Source organism: Cebidichthys violaceus, unplaced genomic scaffold (assembly GCF_023349555.1).
Source record: "Cebidichthys violaceus isolate CVI_PGR_0920_01 unplaced genomic scaffold, fCebVio1.0.p SCAF_10, whole genome shotgun sequence".
Taxonomy (NCBI): domain Eukaryota; kingdom Metazoa; phylum Chordata; class Actinopteri; order Perciformes; family Stichaeidae; genus Cebidichthys; species Cebidichthys violaceus.
The window spans coordinates 446,498-464,608 of NW_027176263.1; the positions used below are offsets into that span (position 1 = coordinate 446,498).

The 18,111-nt window shown below is 38.6% G+C and overlaps 1 protein-coding gene across 3 annotated transcripts in view; it reads right to left on the bottom strand.

Moving 5' to 3' along the window:
• Positions 1-17,275, bottom strand: part of kcnh1a (potassium voltage-gated channel, subfamily H (eag-related), member 1a) — a 38,996-nt gene extending 21,721 nt beyond the window's left edge. For 2 of the 3 annotated variants that reach the window (XM_068719328.1, XM_068719319.1), the window contains exons 1-7: positions 17,139-17,275; positions 13,009-13,035; positions 10,570-10,693; positions 3,905-4,011; positions 3,298-3,426; positions 1,690-1,808; positions 1,088-1,480 (exon numbers count right to left, since the gene is read on the bottom strand). In XM_068719328.1, the coding sequence (XP_068575429.1) occupies positions 1,088-1,480; positions 1,690-1,808; positions 3,298-3,426; positions 3,905-4,011; positions 10,570-10,693; positions 13,009-13,035; positions 17,139-17,211 (972 nt within the window). In that variant the 5' untranslated portion in view covers positions 17,212-17,275. The remainder of the gene's footprint in view (positions 1-1,087; positions 1,481-1,689; positions 1,809-3,297; positions 3,427-3,904; positions 4,012-10,569; positions 10,694-13,008; positions 13,036-17,138) is intronic. The other variant, XM_068719336.1, reaches the window with a different exon arrangement.
• Positions 17,276-18,111: the final 836 nt, after the last annotated feature.

Below are 18,111 nucleotides of genomic sequence, written 5' to 3' on the forward strand. Positions count from 1 at the left end.
TCCATTTAATCAATGTGTGTGTGAACATTTGGAGCCGATTCAGAAGCTGCAGTTGCACCATAAAGATATTTTTAATCAGTTGCAGCTAGAGATAAAACTACTGTGTAAATAGATTTCATCAGCAAACAATATTTTAACATGCAAGCATTCTGTAAAGTTATTTTCCCCCTAAATTAAACAAATATAGGCGAGCAATGTTATGTCATAACTGACCATAACAACCTGTTCTTTTTTTTCCTCTGTACAACAAAACTGAGGCATTCAGTAAACCTTCAAACACAACTGGACAATCTAATGTATTCACATAAATGGTTAAAATAACTCATCCAGTTAAAAGTGAATGACTCAAAATGGTCGTTTGGTAAGACAACGTGCCTCAGAATTAATCACAGCACATGATCCAGTCCTTTTGTCAGCTGTCATTAGGCGTTAATGGTTTTAGGGCATCAGTGACACAGCAGCGAGCTGAAGAGTGCCTCAGTTTATAAATGTAACTCTCCTTCCCCAATTAAAATGTGTCAATTATCTCAAGCTCCTGCGATAGCAAACACTCCTCATTACGGTCAAACACTATTGAATTCACAAACAAGCATATTATTATGTTGCTCATTCACCGTCTCTATACAAAACAGCAACCAGTGAACAGGATGTGATCGTCACCGTCGTGTCATTATTGAGTTCCTGCGTGGAAACCTAATAACCTGTCAATCACCTTAGAAACGATCACCTCGAGGATTTTAGACACTGTCCCAATTTAACGGCCAAAAGCTGAGCCGACAGAGCACAAATACAACTTTTCAAATTTGTTAGCATTAAAATAAATCTGTCTTTTACCATGTTTGTAAAAAAAGAAGACACTATTTGCTATTGATTTGCTGATTTACTGTATATTTCTCAAAGTTGGGAACCCACATCCATTTTAGCGGAGATATATCAGATTGAAACTTACCGCAAAGTTACGTTAAACATTAACGTTTCAAATTAAAGTGATTCAAATTGCTTGTTATGGCCAACAAACAGTCCAAAACCCCCAAATGTTTGTTTACAATCACCTGAGACGAAGAAAATAGCAGACCACCGCACTCACCTCGTCTACATTCTCGAAGGCGTTGATGACGTCGTACGGCAGGCAGGACAGCAGGTCGATGACAAACCAGGTCTTCAGGTAGTTCATTCGGATCAGTTTGGGGTCTGAGATGACCTCGCCGGCGGGTCCGACGAACGTGGTGTGGAAGTTCAAAACGATGTCCACCAGGAAGATGACGTCCACGATGCTGTCCACCACCAGCCACGTCACGTTGTTCTGCTTCGTCTTGAAGGAGACGTTGTAGGGCACCATGATGGCCGTGTAGAAGGTGAGGATGAGGATGACCCAGTCCCACGTGGTCTTGAAGAGGCAGTAGTGCAGGATGATGTGGGGAGGGGTTTTGGGGGTCTCCTGTTTGTACTGAGGTAGGATATCTGAGCCGAGCTGCAGTACCTAACAAAAACAGCCAGTCAGCTAAACCCAGATAGATGAATAACTATACAAAGAGGGAGGCCAAAAAAATACTGGAGACTGTGACTATAGCGCACCTGCTCATAGGAGGAGCTGTTGACCTGATCTAAAAAAAGATTTGTTCTCAGGTATACAGTGCTTATATTTACTGAGTTAAATCAGAAAGAAAAACCACATATATTCCTCCGTACCTCAGCTAAGCGGGAGTGCTTGTGGACATTCTCTCCTTTGTGGACTGTGGGCTGCAGCTGTTGTAAGACTCCTCTACTGCTCGTTAGAGCTCGAGTCAGTCGGGCAAACTTTCCCCAGCCTGAGGATTACAAACAGGTAAAGCATGCACAAGCTTTCACATGATGATTTCCAAGATGTTTTCTGGTAAATCCAACGACTTTATTAATTTTATATACATGTCCATTTAGGTTTTTAATGCCATATTATACTCCATTACTTTTTTCTGCATTTTTATCTAAATCTTAAATTATCTTTCTGGTATATTCAAGAACTTTTAACTGCTGATTACTGATCCATAAATAAAGATAATTGTTAACCAGTCGATTAAAAGAGCACTCAACCAATTAAACATTACATTCCTGTAATATTGTTGTTGACCGTTTCAGAAAGAGAATCAAAATCAATGCAGCATAACCAGAAATATCATCTTTTTCATTCCAAACACATGGTTAAGGTTTTTTTTAGGGCCATTTAAAGCATTTTCCCTTCAACTCTACTGAGCTTTATAGCATCTATCAGCTGAGGTTTTTGTTTTCTGGGCCGCAGGTTTTGTGTTTTACTTCACTCTCACTGCTCTCATCATTCTTGGCTGCAGGGGGCAGCTGTTTAAAAAAAAAAAAAATCGTTTAAAAAAAAAAAAGTGTATGCTATCTACTGAGCACCAAAGTTAGTGACTACCCTGATTTTCACTTAAGAGTTGGTGGAGACTAAAAACAGAGCTGGAAGGAGAGTCAATGTTAGACTCACATTTGCTCCGTCTCTGCTGGATGTGTAAAAAGTTCACCATAAAAAAGGTGAGAGTATGTCAATATGTCAATGTTCTGTATGCAGCTTGTGTCTGATGCCAAAAAAATCTGTCATTGTAGGTTTAAAATACTTGGTTGAGGTTAGAAAGAGAGACCGAGTAAACAGTGAGGACAATCCTAACCTGGCTTATGTGGGCTACTGCATTATTTATCTTTGTAGGATTCTTCGCCTTCAGTCCCTCTCTCCTACTCAGGCAGCACAAATCAATGCTTGTTATTGATTGATTGTTAGAAAGAGGGCTGGCGCTCAAGCTTTACTGGTGCAACATGCTTTACATCAGCGCGCTACCTGTTGATGCGCTACAATCTCAGTTTCATGATAATTCCCCATCCTGTTTTCGTCACTGGTGCTCGTTTGTAGTTGCACAGATTCATGTTCTATTTTGGCTCGTCTTCAGCAGCTGTACAGTCCAATGAATCATTTGTTGTGTTGTGTGCTGATAGCCATCATGATGGGTGTTTGACTGAGTGGGTGTTTGCCAGAGCAGATGCACAGGGTCGGATGGCGATCGCTGGCGGAGTAATGTTACCTCTGCCTCTCTCGCTTTGTTATCTCTGTACGAGTTTTAGATCAAACGTGTCAGCCACGCAACGTGCAAAACATTTTAAAGGACTTTATTTTAAGTATGGATCTACTGTAACTGTATTTCTTTATGTTTGAATCACTCCGGAGAAGAATTAACTTTCATTGGCAGCGTCATAAAAGACATTCTTTGTGATAGAAGGAGTGAAGTTGAACAAACTAAATTTGTTGCCACTAACCTTTAGAGGAATCGTCTTCAATGGGCTGTTTAAAGGCTGTGATGTCACTGAATGTGCAAAGAAACAGGACTACTTTCTCTTGTTCGTTTCGAATGGGAGCAATCTTCACAAAGAACCAAACAGGCGTCCCTGAAAGTATACAAAGAAGACACACACACACACACACACACACACACACACACACACACACACACACACACACACACACACACACACACACACACACACACACACACACACACACACACACACACACACACACACAGCATCATCTGCTTATTTTTAGAGGAAATGACACAGAGTGCACATAGAGCAGAAATCTTGTTTGCATAGTGTAAATTGAGATGTTCTGGACTTGCAAAACTTTCAATGTGTTCCTGTAACACCTGCAAAGCAGAGGGAGGGCGTACCTCCTAGTGGAAACAAACATATTTTTCTGGGGAAGGTTTCTCTGGCTCTCAAACAATTAGCACATTTCTACAGAGGTAGAAATATTCTGGGCTGCCTTTGAACTCGACTGTATGCTACAGGAGCTCTGAATAGATTTGCATGACAAGAGAGTGGAAACAAATGTTACTCTTTTCCTCACGTGAGACTCGCTACTTACGGTTTTTCTTGTACATCAGTATCTCAAACGAATTCATCTCATAATTCTCGAACGTTAGTCGCACTTTTTCCGTCGTGTCCTTGTCCGTGAGCTCCCCGTACATGAAGCTGGAAAACACAGGGGGGAGAAAACAATTTGAATATTTAATAGTCAGGGGCACGTTGGACGAGCGAGTTCTTCAACGAGTGTGATGAGGAAGGCTTGAATGTGTGATCATCGTAATGCGTTGGTTGCTAAGTATTCGCTGGTTTCAATGATTAGTCCTGTTTCTTAGATGGCAACTTCTTATGCATTATCCATGGTTTCCTCAAGCAAAAAGAAACCCCCAAAATGATATGCAGTTAATCAGGCTTCCACCTAAACTGTGCAGACCAGATTGCTATTTATAGACCTCTCGGTGCGTACGCTGCAAAATTAGGCTGTATCAAATATAGGGTAGAAGTAGAATAAAACTCATGGAAATGAATCCTGAAAGCATTAAATGAAGATAAATGCAGCCCACTGTCTAATTGGCCAAATGCAAAGTACCTCTCAAAAACAAATTAAACCGGAAGATGGGTCAAGCAACCATGAGCACATTAAACCGCGCTGCAGAGACATTCATCTCACCTTGCTTGTTACTGCCACACTCAGTAGCAGCCTGTTCCAGCATGATCTAAATATAACTCGGAATTTGTTATGAAATAAAAAAAGGAAGGCTAAATTTAATGAGACTACATCCTGACGCTGCAGAGACTTTTCAGACCAGTGCTTGATGTAATATCACTGATGAATGTCCTCTCCTTCTTCTTCTTCTCTCTTCCTCTGAACCAGGAGGAATGTCACTTGCTTCAAAGAAAAAAAAACTATTCCTCAACCGACTCTCGTCATGCGTGAAAACTTCCCACAGGTTTGTCATTGTATGTTTACAGGATCCAGTATAGAACAAAAAAAAACACAGAACACGGTAAGAGCAGCTGAGATGGAAATAACATCTTTGATCCACACACATCTGCTGCAAAAGAGGCTCAGATATTAGACGCAACACTCTGGGGAGATGAGCATACATTTTATGTTTGAGTCATCCTCAAAAACATCAGACATCCAAACTCTGTGAATGTTTCATGGCCTCATAATCAGGCTCATGGAGATGTTTGACAGGGAAAAAAAAATCTAAAAAGACCAAATGTTTAAAAAGACATAAAAGGTATGAATAACAATGAAAGGGGGGTAGTGATACCTATTAAAACTACTCATCATGAACCAACAAACCCACATTTTAAAAACGGTACAAGTCATGCATAATGTCAAAAACCTTTATCTGAAAGTAAACAAATGTTTTTCAATGATTCAATGTGAATGATTATTGTATATTATAATAATCAAAGAGTTAGGACTCATGTAAAACTAGAATTACCGTCTGCCAACCAGTCAAGTTGCTGTTTACATCCATGTCTGTAATAAATGTCCCCACTTCATCATTTTATCCTCTTAGACATCTGTGTAAATTGTTATAATTAGCATTTCAATTATTGAGTTATTGCCCAAAATGGGTTTTGTGAGGTCACAGTGACCTTTGACCACCACAATCAGATCATCCTGGAGTCCAAGTGGACGTTTGTGCCAAATTTGAAGAAATTGCCTCAAGGCGTTCCTAGATATTGTATTTACTGGAAAAGACGAACGGACATGAAGTTTTTTGCCTCCGGCCATGGCTGCCCCCAGCGCAGATGCATAGAAAATTCTGCCTTTTAAAAGGAGTTTATGCATGAAACAGTGTGAGGGAGAAACTAGGTAGTGTTTGTCTGTTTCAGACTGTTGAGGGCTGAGATGTATCAGTATTTCTTATTACTGTGTCTTAAATGTTCTGACTGCTGAGCTCCAAGGTACCCAGGTGGTGGGTAACATTATACCTGCTAGCTAGCAGCATAACAGTCAGGTAACAGGTGGGAGGTGCTCTGTCACTACTGAAAATTCAAGAGCAGAAAAGAGAGATGGAGGAAACAGAAAGAGAGACCGGAGATGCACTCGAAGAACATGTGTGCAATAAAAGCAGTTGTTATTTTGGAAGTTTTTTGGTTTTAAAAAATCCTAACTGACTGTAGTTTGGATATTTGTTGCTCTTTCCTTTTGTTCCCTATTTTTTCTGCCACCAGCAGTTGTTTTCAGTCAAACATTCTGTCGCTATAAAAACCACTACTGCCACAGTTCCTTGGCAGTCTTCCTTACATTGTTACAACCATTTTTTTGTCCAATCTATTACCAAGCACCTCTTATCTGCTACCCAAATGCACCTGTTGGAGCCAAAGACTGTGTGTGTGTGTATATCTGTATATCTATATATATCTATATATATATAGATATATATATATATATATCTATATATATATAGATATATATATATATATATATATATAGATATATAGATGAACAACGTGTCTCCACTTCTTCCCAGCTAAGCCAAAATATCCCAGACACGGGAGCTGCCATCTTGTGCTGAGCTATAGAAGCCCCGCCCACACATCCGCCCAAACCAATCACGAGCCGAGCACGGGCACAGCTTTTTAGCGTGAGCCACCTAGCTGCTACGTCAACACCACGGTAGCAGTTTCGCTCGAAAGACACAACAAACAACCAACCAATATATCTTTAGAAATACCTTTATGATCAAATTGATTGCATATTCTATAATACAGAATTTTGATTTGTACTTCAGCTGTCAATCACAGCTGTCAATCATGATGCCACACCCCCTTTTTATAACAAATAATATTGTGATTTGTGAATTTAGTTTTTCATCTAGCAGTTTACTGCTAACCAAGCTAGCTATTTCAAATAATTAAATCCTACAGTTCATTTACCGTTAAGCATTTTATTCTTTTTACTCTTGTAAGTAAGTAAGATGTATTTATAAAGCGCTTTACAGGAGCGGAATTTCAAACATAAATTACACAATGTGACCATATCTGGGCCAATAATTTAAATTTAAGAAGGCACAATAAACAGAAAGTACACAATTAAAACATAGCTTAAAAGCAGGCCTAGAGCAGGTATGTCTTGAGCTAAATTTTTTGAATGAATTCACGGAATCAGCAAAACATAGATGTGCAGGCAGAGTATTCCTCAACCTTGGTGCTACGGCCTCAAAAGCTCGGTCACCACGGGTCTTTAGGCGAGTGCATGGCAGAGACAGATAATTTAACACGTTTGACCCGAGAGAGCGGGTGGGTGAATAAGGGTAAAGTAGTTCAGCTACATATGCAGGAGTCTGACCGTGTAGTGCTCTGTAAGTGAGAGTGAGAATTTTAAAGTGGATCCTATACTCTACAGGGAGCCGGTGAAGGGATCGGGAGTATAGGGGTGATGTGAGACTGGCAGCAGCATTTTGGATTACCTGCAAACGGTTAAGAGCAGATACACCGAGTGAGGAGAAAAGTGTGTTACAATAATCAATGTGTGAAGAGATAAAGGCGTGTATGATTGTGGACTCTACAGTATGGGTATGTTTACTTGATTAATCACTGTGTTTCACTTCCTATAAAAAGACGTAATGTTGACCTTTCATTCTTATTTTCACAATACCTTTGGGTCTAGCTGTTTGCGTCCAGTAATACTACAAATCAGTGGTGGGCCCTGCATTTTATACCTGGGCCTTCTGTACTGTCCTACTACAGTTGAACACCTCATTATGACAACTAAGGTTATTATTTGTTTCTAGGGGTGTAACAATACACGTATTCGTATGACAACAAAGCATGACACATCAATCCAGCAACACTGCAGCGCTAGAGCACGAGCCATTCATATTATTCATAAAAACGACACGATAGACAAATTAACACAGTAAAGCTACTGCAGATGTAAAAAAACAAAAGCAGTTCACTTACCAAAGCTGCCTTCACTTAAACAAAGTCCATCCCAAATCCATTTCTCCTCCTCCTTCAGCCATTGAGTGTTAAAAATATCAAAGCTAGGTAAAAAAAAAAAAAAAAAAAAAAAAAGAATCTACACCAAGCAAAACGCTAAAAATGTCATAACTTCTCTTACACATGTTTCAACCTGAGCTCTTACTAAACACTAGATCTGCTAGCTTTCTGTTTGACTAAAGGCACGCCGGCTCACTGACCAATCACGGCGCACCTTAATGCAGACGTACTTAGCAGGCTACCTCGCTACCGCTGGCACGTCAAAGAATACGCCCAACATGTCAAACTAAAGATCTGATTGGTTGAAGACGATGACAATCAACAATAACGTCCCCATTTACTTAAACTGCAAAGTCTACCTAGAGGACCTCGGGCCTCTCTTCTTACATAGAGACATAGAGGCTGAATCTGATTGGATAAAAGCTCTACTTAAAACAAGCTGTGCTGGAAGCAGCGCTGCAGGCTGGAAACAGAGCAACTGAGGAAGACAGGAGCTGTGCAATGAGAAAATAAGCTAATGGGAAGAAAAAATAATAATACATGTAGTGCATTTGTGAAAAATTATGAAATTATAAAATAGCTATAACTTTGTGATTCTGTTTAGGCCAGCAGAGAAGGCTTAGCTGGCCCACCACTGCTGCAAATGCTTATTCGCTTACTGAGTAGTTAATTGACTGAAATGCATGGTAATATTTATACATATTAAACCAATTGCATTTAAACTATTTACATGTAGACAAAAAAGTTTTCTATTGGATCTCAAATAAAGTCAGAAGATTTTCCTTCCTGTTACAAACACATGACTTCACTCCATCTAGCAACCTAAAAATAAACCTATGACAAATCGGCATACACACAGTTCAATATTTGTATTGGCAAGTGTTCCGAAGCTTATGCTTAGGGGACCCGAGGGTCTAAATCAGTAATAGCTGCAGTGCTGGCTGAGACACACTGCATCTCCCACAACAAAGGAAATCTCCCACGGTTTTTAAAATCTGGCAGCACCAACTGTTTCCATGTGATTCTATTAATATAGTGCTTACTGGCACGCTTACTACACAATAAACACAGGTCCAGAAATTAGTTAAGAGTTCCTTTATGTGAACAGTTTTGGAGCGAGCACCCCGGGGACACTGTCCACAGCTTCACTGTTGCAGTCAGTGATGTGGAAGCACTTTCAGTCGTTACAACCTGATTACATCACGGATTTGTCTTTGATCTGGTTTCTATCTTTGAATTATGGAAATATTATATTCATTCTAACTGCGAGTGGTATTCTCATTCACTTCAACATAGCAGAATATATTATGATTTTAACTTTCTCTGTCCCTATTGACCCAATGAAGTAACCTCACCTGTGTCCACACTTTCATCATTATGGTTGCTACACAGAGCTAATAACGTTATTTGATGCTTGAAATGAAGAACCATATATCAAAAGCTTGGTGGTTCCTCATTCACAGCCTTGTAGCTCGCGGCATTGCTATACGAGTCGCATATCAGTTGGTTGGTCCAGAACTTTAGTCAAAATATCTGCCGACGACTCAATGAATCGCCATCAAATTTGGTACAGACATTCACCAGAGGACGAATCCTGATGACTGGTGATCGCCTGATTTTTCCTCTAGTGCCACCACGACGTTGAAATCTGTGTTTTTGAGTAAAATGCCTGAACGACTATTGGATGGCTTTTCAAAAAACTTGGTACAGATATTAATACTCCCCCTCAGGATGAATTGAAATAGCTTTGGTGAGCCCTTAACTTTATCAGTACCTCTTCATCATCAAAATGTCAGTTTGTACAATACTTTGCTTTATGATTAAAAAGCTGCAAAACTGAAGACATTCACATCAGCCTCAAACATATTTTGTGTTAAGTGCTCTTGGAAATTAGTAAATATTACCATCTAAACACACTAAGCTGATGAATGTGGTTAACATCATACCTTCTAAGTTCAGCCAGCTAGCATGACTGTAGACTCTCTTAGCCACAACGGAGTGATTCAATGACCACATGACTGCAGCCCGCTAACCAAAATGAAATTAGACATGTTTGATTTGAAAATAGTTAATTTTTTTTTTTGATGCATTAACTCTTCCTCTCAACCTGCTACAGTAATCAATAAGGAATTATGCAAAAGAATCAAAACTGAAAACACTGCATGTGTGCAATAGGGGCATGTAGTGAGTATTAGCAGCACTGTTTCCCTTTCTCCTAAAATAAGCCAAAACGTTCCATAGAGTTCAAAACCAAAAACACTGTATACACCTGCAGCAGATTAAAAAGTGATTCCCTCAAAATAAGGATGCTTTACCTGGTGGTATAGGGGGTGTAAAAACAAATAAACAGATACATTTAAGAGAAAATGGCTATAATAAACTTGCAATCTATAAGTGAGAGCTCCACATAACGTTATACTGCAGGCACTTATGACATTTAAGAAAAAAAGCCCTTGTAGAGAAAGTCATCCTCTCACTGACTGCTCTAAAACTGCAGCATGATTATTTTAGCGTTGCCAGTCAAAATGAAGCTCATCCAGATTGACAAGAAAGCTGTAGATGAAACAACTTCTTGCAATGTCACTGGCTAATCTTGAACGTGGATCTAATATAGCAAAATATGCTTATAAAAAAAAGGAATCTGAATGCTGAAAAATGTTCTCTCATCATGTTTCTGTATCTCATTTCTTTAGCATCTGAAAACATGTAATGCAACATGTAATCCTAACACATGTCAGTCACATAGAGCCTCTTGCCTACCTGCAGGTGCTGCTTTTCTGCATCACTTCTGCTCTGTGGTACCCCGACAACTTGCAGAAACCATCATTGCTGTAGACGATGGGCCAGTCTACTATCTGGGCGTTTCCCAGGACAAAGTTGGTATCTGTTTGAAAGTAAACAGGGAAGAAGGGCGAATAAACTCGAAGGGTTGCAGTATTTTCTTTAAATAAAAAAAAAAACAGTATACAAATACTTAAACTATAGTCTGAGTTGGGAAACAGTTGAGGCCGACTACATTTGGTCTAAGTTAAAGTCAAGAATTTGGTGGAGCTGCAACTGGAAAAAAAAATACCAAAGAGGTAAAAGTTATTACACAACTACAAAGCAAATGTAAAGGCTAAAATATATTTGAAATGTACCTTTAAGAGCAAATACACTTTAAAGATTTGCATTAGTGTCCATGATGGTCTACGGCCATCACACACTCCACACAAGGTGCTTAAACACAAATGTAGGCCAAACACAAATGCTTTGCTTATGTAGAAAACATCCAAATATCTGCTCCCTTGACTTTTTTTTAATCAGTAGTTGGTCATTAGTGGTACTTTTCACAAGAACATCTTGTGGTGTCCTTTAGTGTGTTGCTTAGGTAGATGCTGTATCAGGCCTAGTTAGCCGTTATATACGTTTTGGGGGAAAACAGTACTTGTGTTTGTCATTAATTAAAGATTTCTAGCTATTCCTTATTGGCAAGTAAACTTTATAAATATCCATGGTCATTGATTTTTAAATGTCATGGAAAACGATGTACATTAATTCTAATATTGCATATTCAATTGTTGGCAAAGCCTCCAAGCAAAACAAAAAAAATGTTAATAAATCATAGTAATTATTTAGTTACATGTACATTTTTAATGGCCTTTTTTGTTTCCGTCCTATTTTTATACCTCAGCAACTTTATGATTAAAAGAACAGTGTGTACCATAAGGGGAATCTATTGGCAGAAATGTAATATTAACAAGTATGTTTTCTTTAGTGTATAATCAACTGAACATAAGAATAGTTGCGTTTTCATTAACTTGGAGTGAGCCTTTTATATCTACATACGGAGCGAGTCCTCTTTATGGAGTTCACCATGTTGTACCACCATGTTTCTACAGTAGCCCAGAGTGGACAAACCAAACGCTGGCTCTAGATAGGACCATTTGCATTGTTGCGTCATTCACCATAGTTCTCCTACAGGCTTGGCATGCGGGAGAAGTTTCAGTTAGTTGCTATCTGCAACCTCGCCGCTAGATGGTGCCATATTCTACACACTGCACCTATAACGTTCACATACTGTTTTATATTAAAGGATAAGGCTGGTGTTTTTCTTCTTAACAGCTCGCTTTTTGGACTAAGGATGATCGAAACAAACGTGCAAATGATTACGCTGTGTAGTATTTGCCATGGAAAAATATGTGAAACTTTGCTTGGGCTTAAAACAAATGGCTAATGGTTTGTTTCAAATAGCTGATCAAGTAATTTTAAAGGCGAGGACATACAGTACATTACGATTATTGAGCTGATTATGAGAATGATCAATGTTTGCCTTGTTTTATAAGAAATAAAGTGTCATACTTAAAAAAACAGCATATTCAAATGGAAATTACCCCAGCCTGTATTGACAAGACATTACTAATTTGTGCATCTGCATGTTATCATTTTGACATTTCATATAAAAAAAAAATCAATTTGCAAAACAATGTGAATAAAATGTGTTTGTTTGTATAAAAGCAACATTTTGTTGAATGGCTGGGATCAAAAACTCAGATATTGCAAACTATTGTTTTTAACGATTCTTTTTTACAAGTAAAACAATCTCAAATCCATCCACATCATTTTGGCAAAAGGTAAAAAAGAGCAGATGCAATAGTTTTAATGGGACAGGAGAGGTGATGATAACGGGATAAAACCCCCAAAAATAAAACTCTTTATGGCAAACCTCAAAGCAAACGGCCCGGCTATGAACACAGACTACAACAATGCGACGACACAGGGATGAAAGGACACGAGAAGGAATTAAAACATACCTGGCACAAAACACATAAACCAATTTCCTTTTTTGTACCACACGAGAACACACCCACAGAGAACTAAATCTTTGATCAAGTCAAAATAAAACACATTTAAGACAACTACAAGCATGAGAACACTGAATATGACGCACGAGACGTTCCATGCCAATGTGTTATTTTACAATGATCACATGAACTTTTATCGATATAAAGAAAGTCCAAAGCTCCATTATTGTTATTAGCCCTGGATTTGCTGTGTTGCAGCAAATTTTCAATAATATTTTTAATAATCTCAACATGTCTAACTAGTCAAGTGCTTTGTAAATTAACAGCATTTGGTATAGAACATTCTGTCATACATTACAAAGAGATATACCGTAAAGAAAACATAAGCAGCACACCAAACTAAACTTTATAGTACCTGTCTGTCTATGTGACAGTGTCCAAACTGAAATGTTTGAAAAGGAAAGAGGGTTAACAGATTACAGTGAGAAACATCTGTTGAATGTCAGACAAAAAAGATGGGACGTGTCAACCAAAATAAGAGACAACACACCAATGTGAATGAGGCAAATCCTCACTGTGTTGCTAACCTGAATGCTACACGCTAAAAACATGACAGCTAATTTGTAATATAATACAGAAATAGGTGTTACCATTAGCCTACCGTAGACTTATGCTAAAGTTGCATTCATCATTGTTTTGGTCAATTTACGAACAGATACACTCAAAAACAAGCTGACAGACACTCTGCTAGCCTTAATCGTTGAGGCTAACATGTTAGCATGCAGTTGTTTGCTTACTTACACATCCAGCAGACTTGGAGCAACTTACCATTCATTTTATTATGGTTTATTTTATTGAAATATTTGGCTCCTTAGCTGCTAATAGATTCAGATTCAGCTAACGTTAGTTGCTAACTTTCTCAGTCATTTGGTGCTGGTCACTAATAATGAGCTAAATGAAGCTAAACTCACCATACAGCTATGGAGTCAAAAGTATATTTGAAATATAATGTTGAAGTGTCTAACCCTAAGATTTATGGTAAAGCATATCATTGTTTGTGGACTTCTTCATAGATTCTTGGCACAAATTTAGAAAAAAAGAGAAAATTATAGGATTAAAGCGCATTAGCGGTCATACCGGCCACCAAATGTCCCTTCATGCCATATGTTTACTTAAAAAGGTGTGTTTGTTTTGTAATTATCTTTAAAAAGACTGAGTAACTCTGCCTCCAAGATCTAACACACTAGAAAGATTTGCATTAATGTCCATGATGGTCTACGGCCCATCACACACACACACACACACACACACACATATGGTAGTTATGTATGTAGGCCAAACACAAATGCTTTGCTTATGTAGAAAACATCCAAATATCTGCTCCCTTGACTTATTTATTAGTAGTTGCTCGTTAGTAGTACTTTTTACAAGAACATATTGTGGTGTCCTTTAGTGTGTTGCTTGGATATTGTATCAGGCCAAGTTAACCGTTATACATGTTTTGGGAAAAACAGTACTTGCGTTTGTCATTAATTAAATGTTTTTGTCTTTTGTGTGTTGCTCAGGTAGAATATTTAACAGACCTAGGTGTTTCAGATGTGTTTGGGGGGAAACTGTGAGTCCTTGTGTTTCTCATTGAATGGCCCAATTTCTAGCTGGTGATTATTATGAAAAAGTATTCCTTATTGGCACGTATATCTGCAGTCATCGATTTTTAAATGTCAAGGAAAACAGACTCCATTAATTATCATATGGCATATTTAGCATATTCAAATGTTAGCAAAAACCCCCAAGCAAAATGTATTCATGGACTAAATGTTAATAAAAAATCTCCATCGAGCTACAAAGTTCAAAGTACAAGAAAATGTAGTCGTTTGATTTAATGTACATATAAATAATAATGATTAACGCACCTTTTTCAGCTCATTGTTTAACTGTCCAGGGCACAACTTCTCTGTTTTGGTTCACTCACCGCTCTCATAGTGTTTTCTGGCTGCTGCAAGCAGCTGTTTTCAGTGGAAAAAGCTCTAAAAACCCACTGTAACCTACACTACCTACTCAGCACCAAATAACAGACAAGACAGTAGAGACTGGCTGGTGAACACAATAAAGCATTTACCAGCTAAAAGAGACAGATTTTTTTTTTTTTTAAAACAAAGCTAAAACAGAATGATATTGGGACTTACATTCACCAGTAACACAACTTCAAATGATAACGTTGCTCTAAAACTGCTGAATGTGTAAATAATCTGAGTTCGCCAAATCAATTTAAAAAAAGGTAATGATGTGCCAATCTTTCCTCTGCCCACAAAGCAGCCAAAGAAAATCAGTTATTGCAGGTTGAAATATTTTGAATGAACATTTTCTATTCATGCAGCAGTGTGACAGAACTGAGCACAACTTAGTATGCTATCCATGGCAGCAGGTGCTTCACCAGTAAGATTAACTGTGAGTTATCTGCCTACGTCTTCTTTGCTGCTGCTCATCTCCTAACATTTCAACATGCAGCTGAACTTTACGTTACAGCTACATTGGATATGACTAGCTTGATTTATGAGGATCCCCCCTTTGGTGTTTTTTTCTGCTCATTGGCTGTATACATTTCACATTAGGTCCCTGGTATTGTCCATGTTCGCTCACTGGTAATCACAGAGCCATCATCAAGTGAAAGTTCAGAGACAAAACAGACTTTTGCATGTTATAACTTATATTTAAAGTTAAATTTAGGTGTCAATGTATAGACATGAACATGAAAATCTGATATAGAGACAAAAAAGCAAACACTCCAATCTTGAACTTTGAAAGTTACAAAAAAGAGAACATCTCATTGTTTGTGAACGCCCACCCAACAGCACTGTGTCTCTCACAAGTCACTCCATTGTGTCTCATCCTGCAGATTATAGTCTTTGCTCTTTTGTTTCTAGTTTGGGAGAGATTTATTGCTCGCTAATCCTAGGACCGCCCCAAGGTCATAAGAAAACATATGCATGTGCCATTGTTTTTTAAAAAGATTGGATTTTCCTTTTTTTTCTTTTATAATATATCATATTGTGCACTTTAGGGATCCAGATTCTGGCACTTTTCATATAAAGAAAGCCTCTCTCTGGAAAGATATATTCATCCTTTCTGAACACATTGTTCCCTTCTGTCACAAACACACTGTAATGTGCTACTGGGGCAGACTGACAGTGTGGAACAAGGAGTGCATACACAGACACAAGACACGCCTCTGGGGGAGCTGACCATAAATTACACAAGTTAACTCCAAAACCTAATTTTAACCAAACCCCATTAAAAAAAGAGGCAATTATAGCTCAAACCAATTAGCTGGTGTTTGGCCCCACATGTGGTTTGTGACAAAAACACACAGCGCTGCTGGTTCTGTTTCACAGTTAGCTGTCCAGTGTCAGTCTGACCTGTCACTTTCTATTGGATCTAATAATAGAGAAAGGCTGAAGGATTACTAGCACCCAAAAGCCCCAAAATACTGTAAGACCTGCATCAGCCTTGGCTAAGTTTCAGCTTTCAAACAAGATTAATTGTCTTCACCTGCACAGCGTATACTGTGCACTAATTGGCCAAAACAAATCTCCTTTAACTCACTGTTTTGGCAAATTAAGGTGTAAAACAATAACGTAAAGATAAATAACCAACATATTTCACAGGAGGACTTTAATTTTAATAGTGATATTTGATAAGTTTTAGATAAACAGTATTGGATGAAAGCCATTAGTCATGAAAACTATTTAATACATTTTTTCCATAATACATGAAAATCCTCTCTGTTGGGTTTGTAATGCCATGTGTGTTTATGTTTCCATACTAGAAATATAAAAGATGGAGCAAAGTCTTTCAGGGCTCAATATAGTTTCAGTGGTGTTATTATCCCTAAAATGAACAGTAGTCCCAATTATAGGCCCAGCTTGAGGTTTGGTTGGCTCCTGTTAACACTTATTCAGGTTCAGTTGGGTAATATAATGCATGAAATATTTTTTTTAAAAGGCTAAGACAAAAGCCTGATAGTTTAATTTCAAACCAATCTTAAAAGGGGAATGTATCAAAGGCATTAGTCTGCTGAGCTGATCTCTGACACAATCCTACATGTATTTAGACATTAATGACATTACGTTCACATCAACACTGAAATAATCCAGACAAGATATTTCTGGTCCATATCATTGTTTACAATCCAGACTTCCAGTGTCCTTATGTAATCAGAAGGCTGGTACGTTTAATGATCGTAGCCTGTCTTGTTCGCTCTCCGTGTACTCCTGCACGGATTGGGATCTGGAGCGTTGTCAGAAAATTCATTCATCTACATTTTTTTTTTAACCAATCCAGTTGTTTTTCTTTCTTTCTACGTAGCTCAATGAAAAAACTAACTTTTTTCACGCACATGAAGGTGAGGGGTCCATCACTAATTGGCCTCCTTCAATTTCGTTAATTAGTTGATTGGCTTGATACGACACGCTGAAAAAAAGACTTGATTTACCTTTAATATTTAAATATTTCAGACCAGTTTACTGTAACAATCTTCATCCTTACCGTTCGACCGTCTGACAATATTCTCCAAAAAAGTATTCTGTGGGGCCACAAGTCCCCTCCGACCCCCCGCCATCCCGCCTCTTCACTCGGTCGTGTGGTCTGCAGGTGAATCTTCACTCCTCGATGTGCCGTCGGTCGTCATGGTCTCTGCGGCTCCGGCACGCTGCGTGGACGTTTCTCTGTCGGAGAGGAGCTTGTTTGTCTGGTCTGCTCATCAGCTGCCTCCTCAGCCCGGTGCGGTGCGTTGGCGCGTCTGTATACGCACCTCATCATCCAAAACAGCGCCTGGGCGAACCGCGCAGGAGGGGCCGGGGCTCTGCGCGGATCACGAAGAGGACCCGGAGCTCCATCTGCCGGACTGAACAATGTGCGCACCGACAATTCAGAGTGGTTCCCTTACCGATAAAGTCACTGCACTTTTACTCGATTATTTCTCTGCTAAATTATACTTCTACTCACTTCAGAGTGGGATATTGTAGATTATATACAGATAGAGTTTAACAGATAATGATTCTACAAAAAAAACACGGGCCTATGATAAGATTAGAAAAGGCATTGTTAAACCTTTTATTAGTACTTTAATTTATATTTATATCTCTATTTGTGAGAGTTGTTCTGTTTTGTATAGAGCTAACGCAATCTAAACATATATTTTTTTTGTTTTTAAGAATTCAAGGAAAGGAATAATTTAGCAAAATAAAACTGAGACCTGTTAAACAGCTAATACTTACTGCAAAATGATAATGATGATATATATAATTTTGGAGTAAATAATAAAGCTGTGAGAAAAAAACAACAGTTGGGGAAACTTCCTGTAGTCGACTCAGGAAGGTTGTTGGAAAGTATTTCCTGGGTTCATCTCTTACAGTCAGGTTCTTGAAATGGGCGTCCCAAAGGAGCAGCAATAACAAGATGTGGAAGGGTTTTTTCTCTTCGACTCCTGCAGGAGAATTGGCCCTTTCAAAGGCTGCAT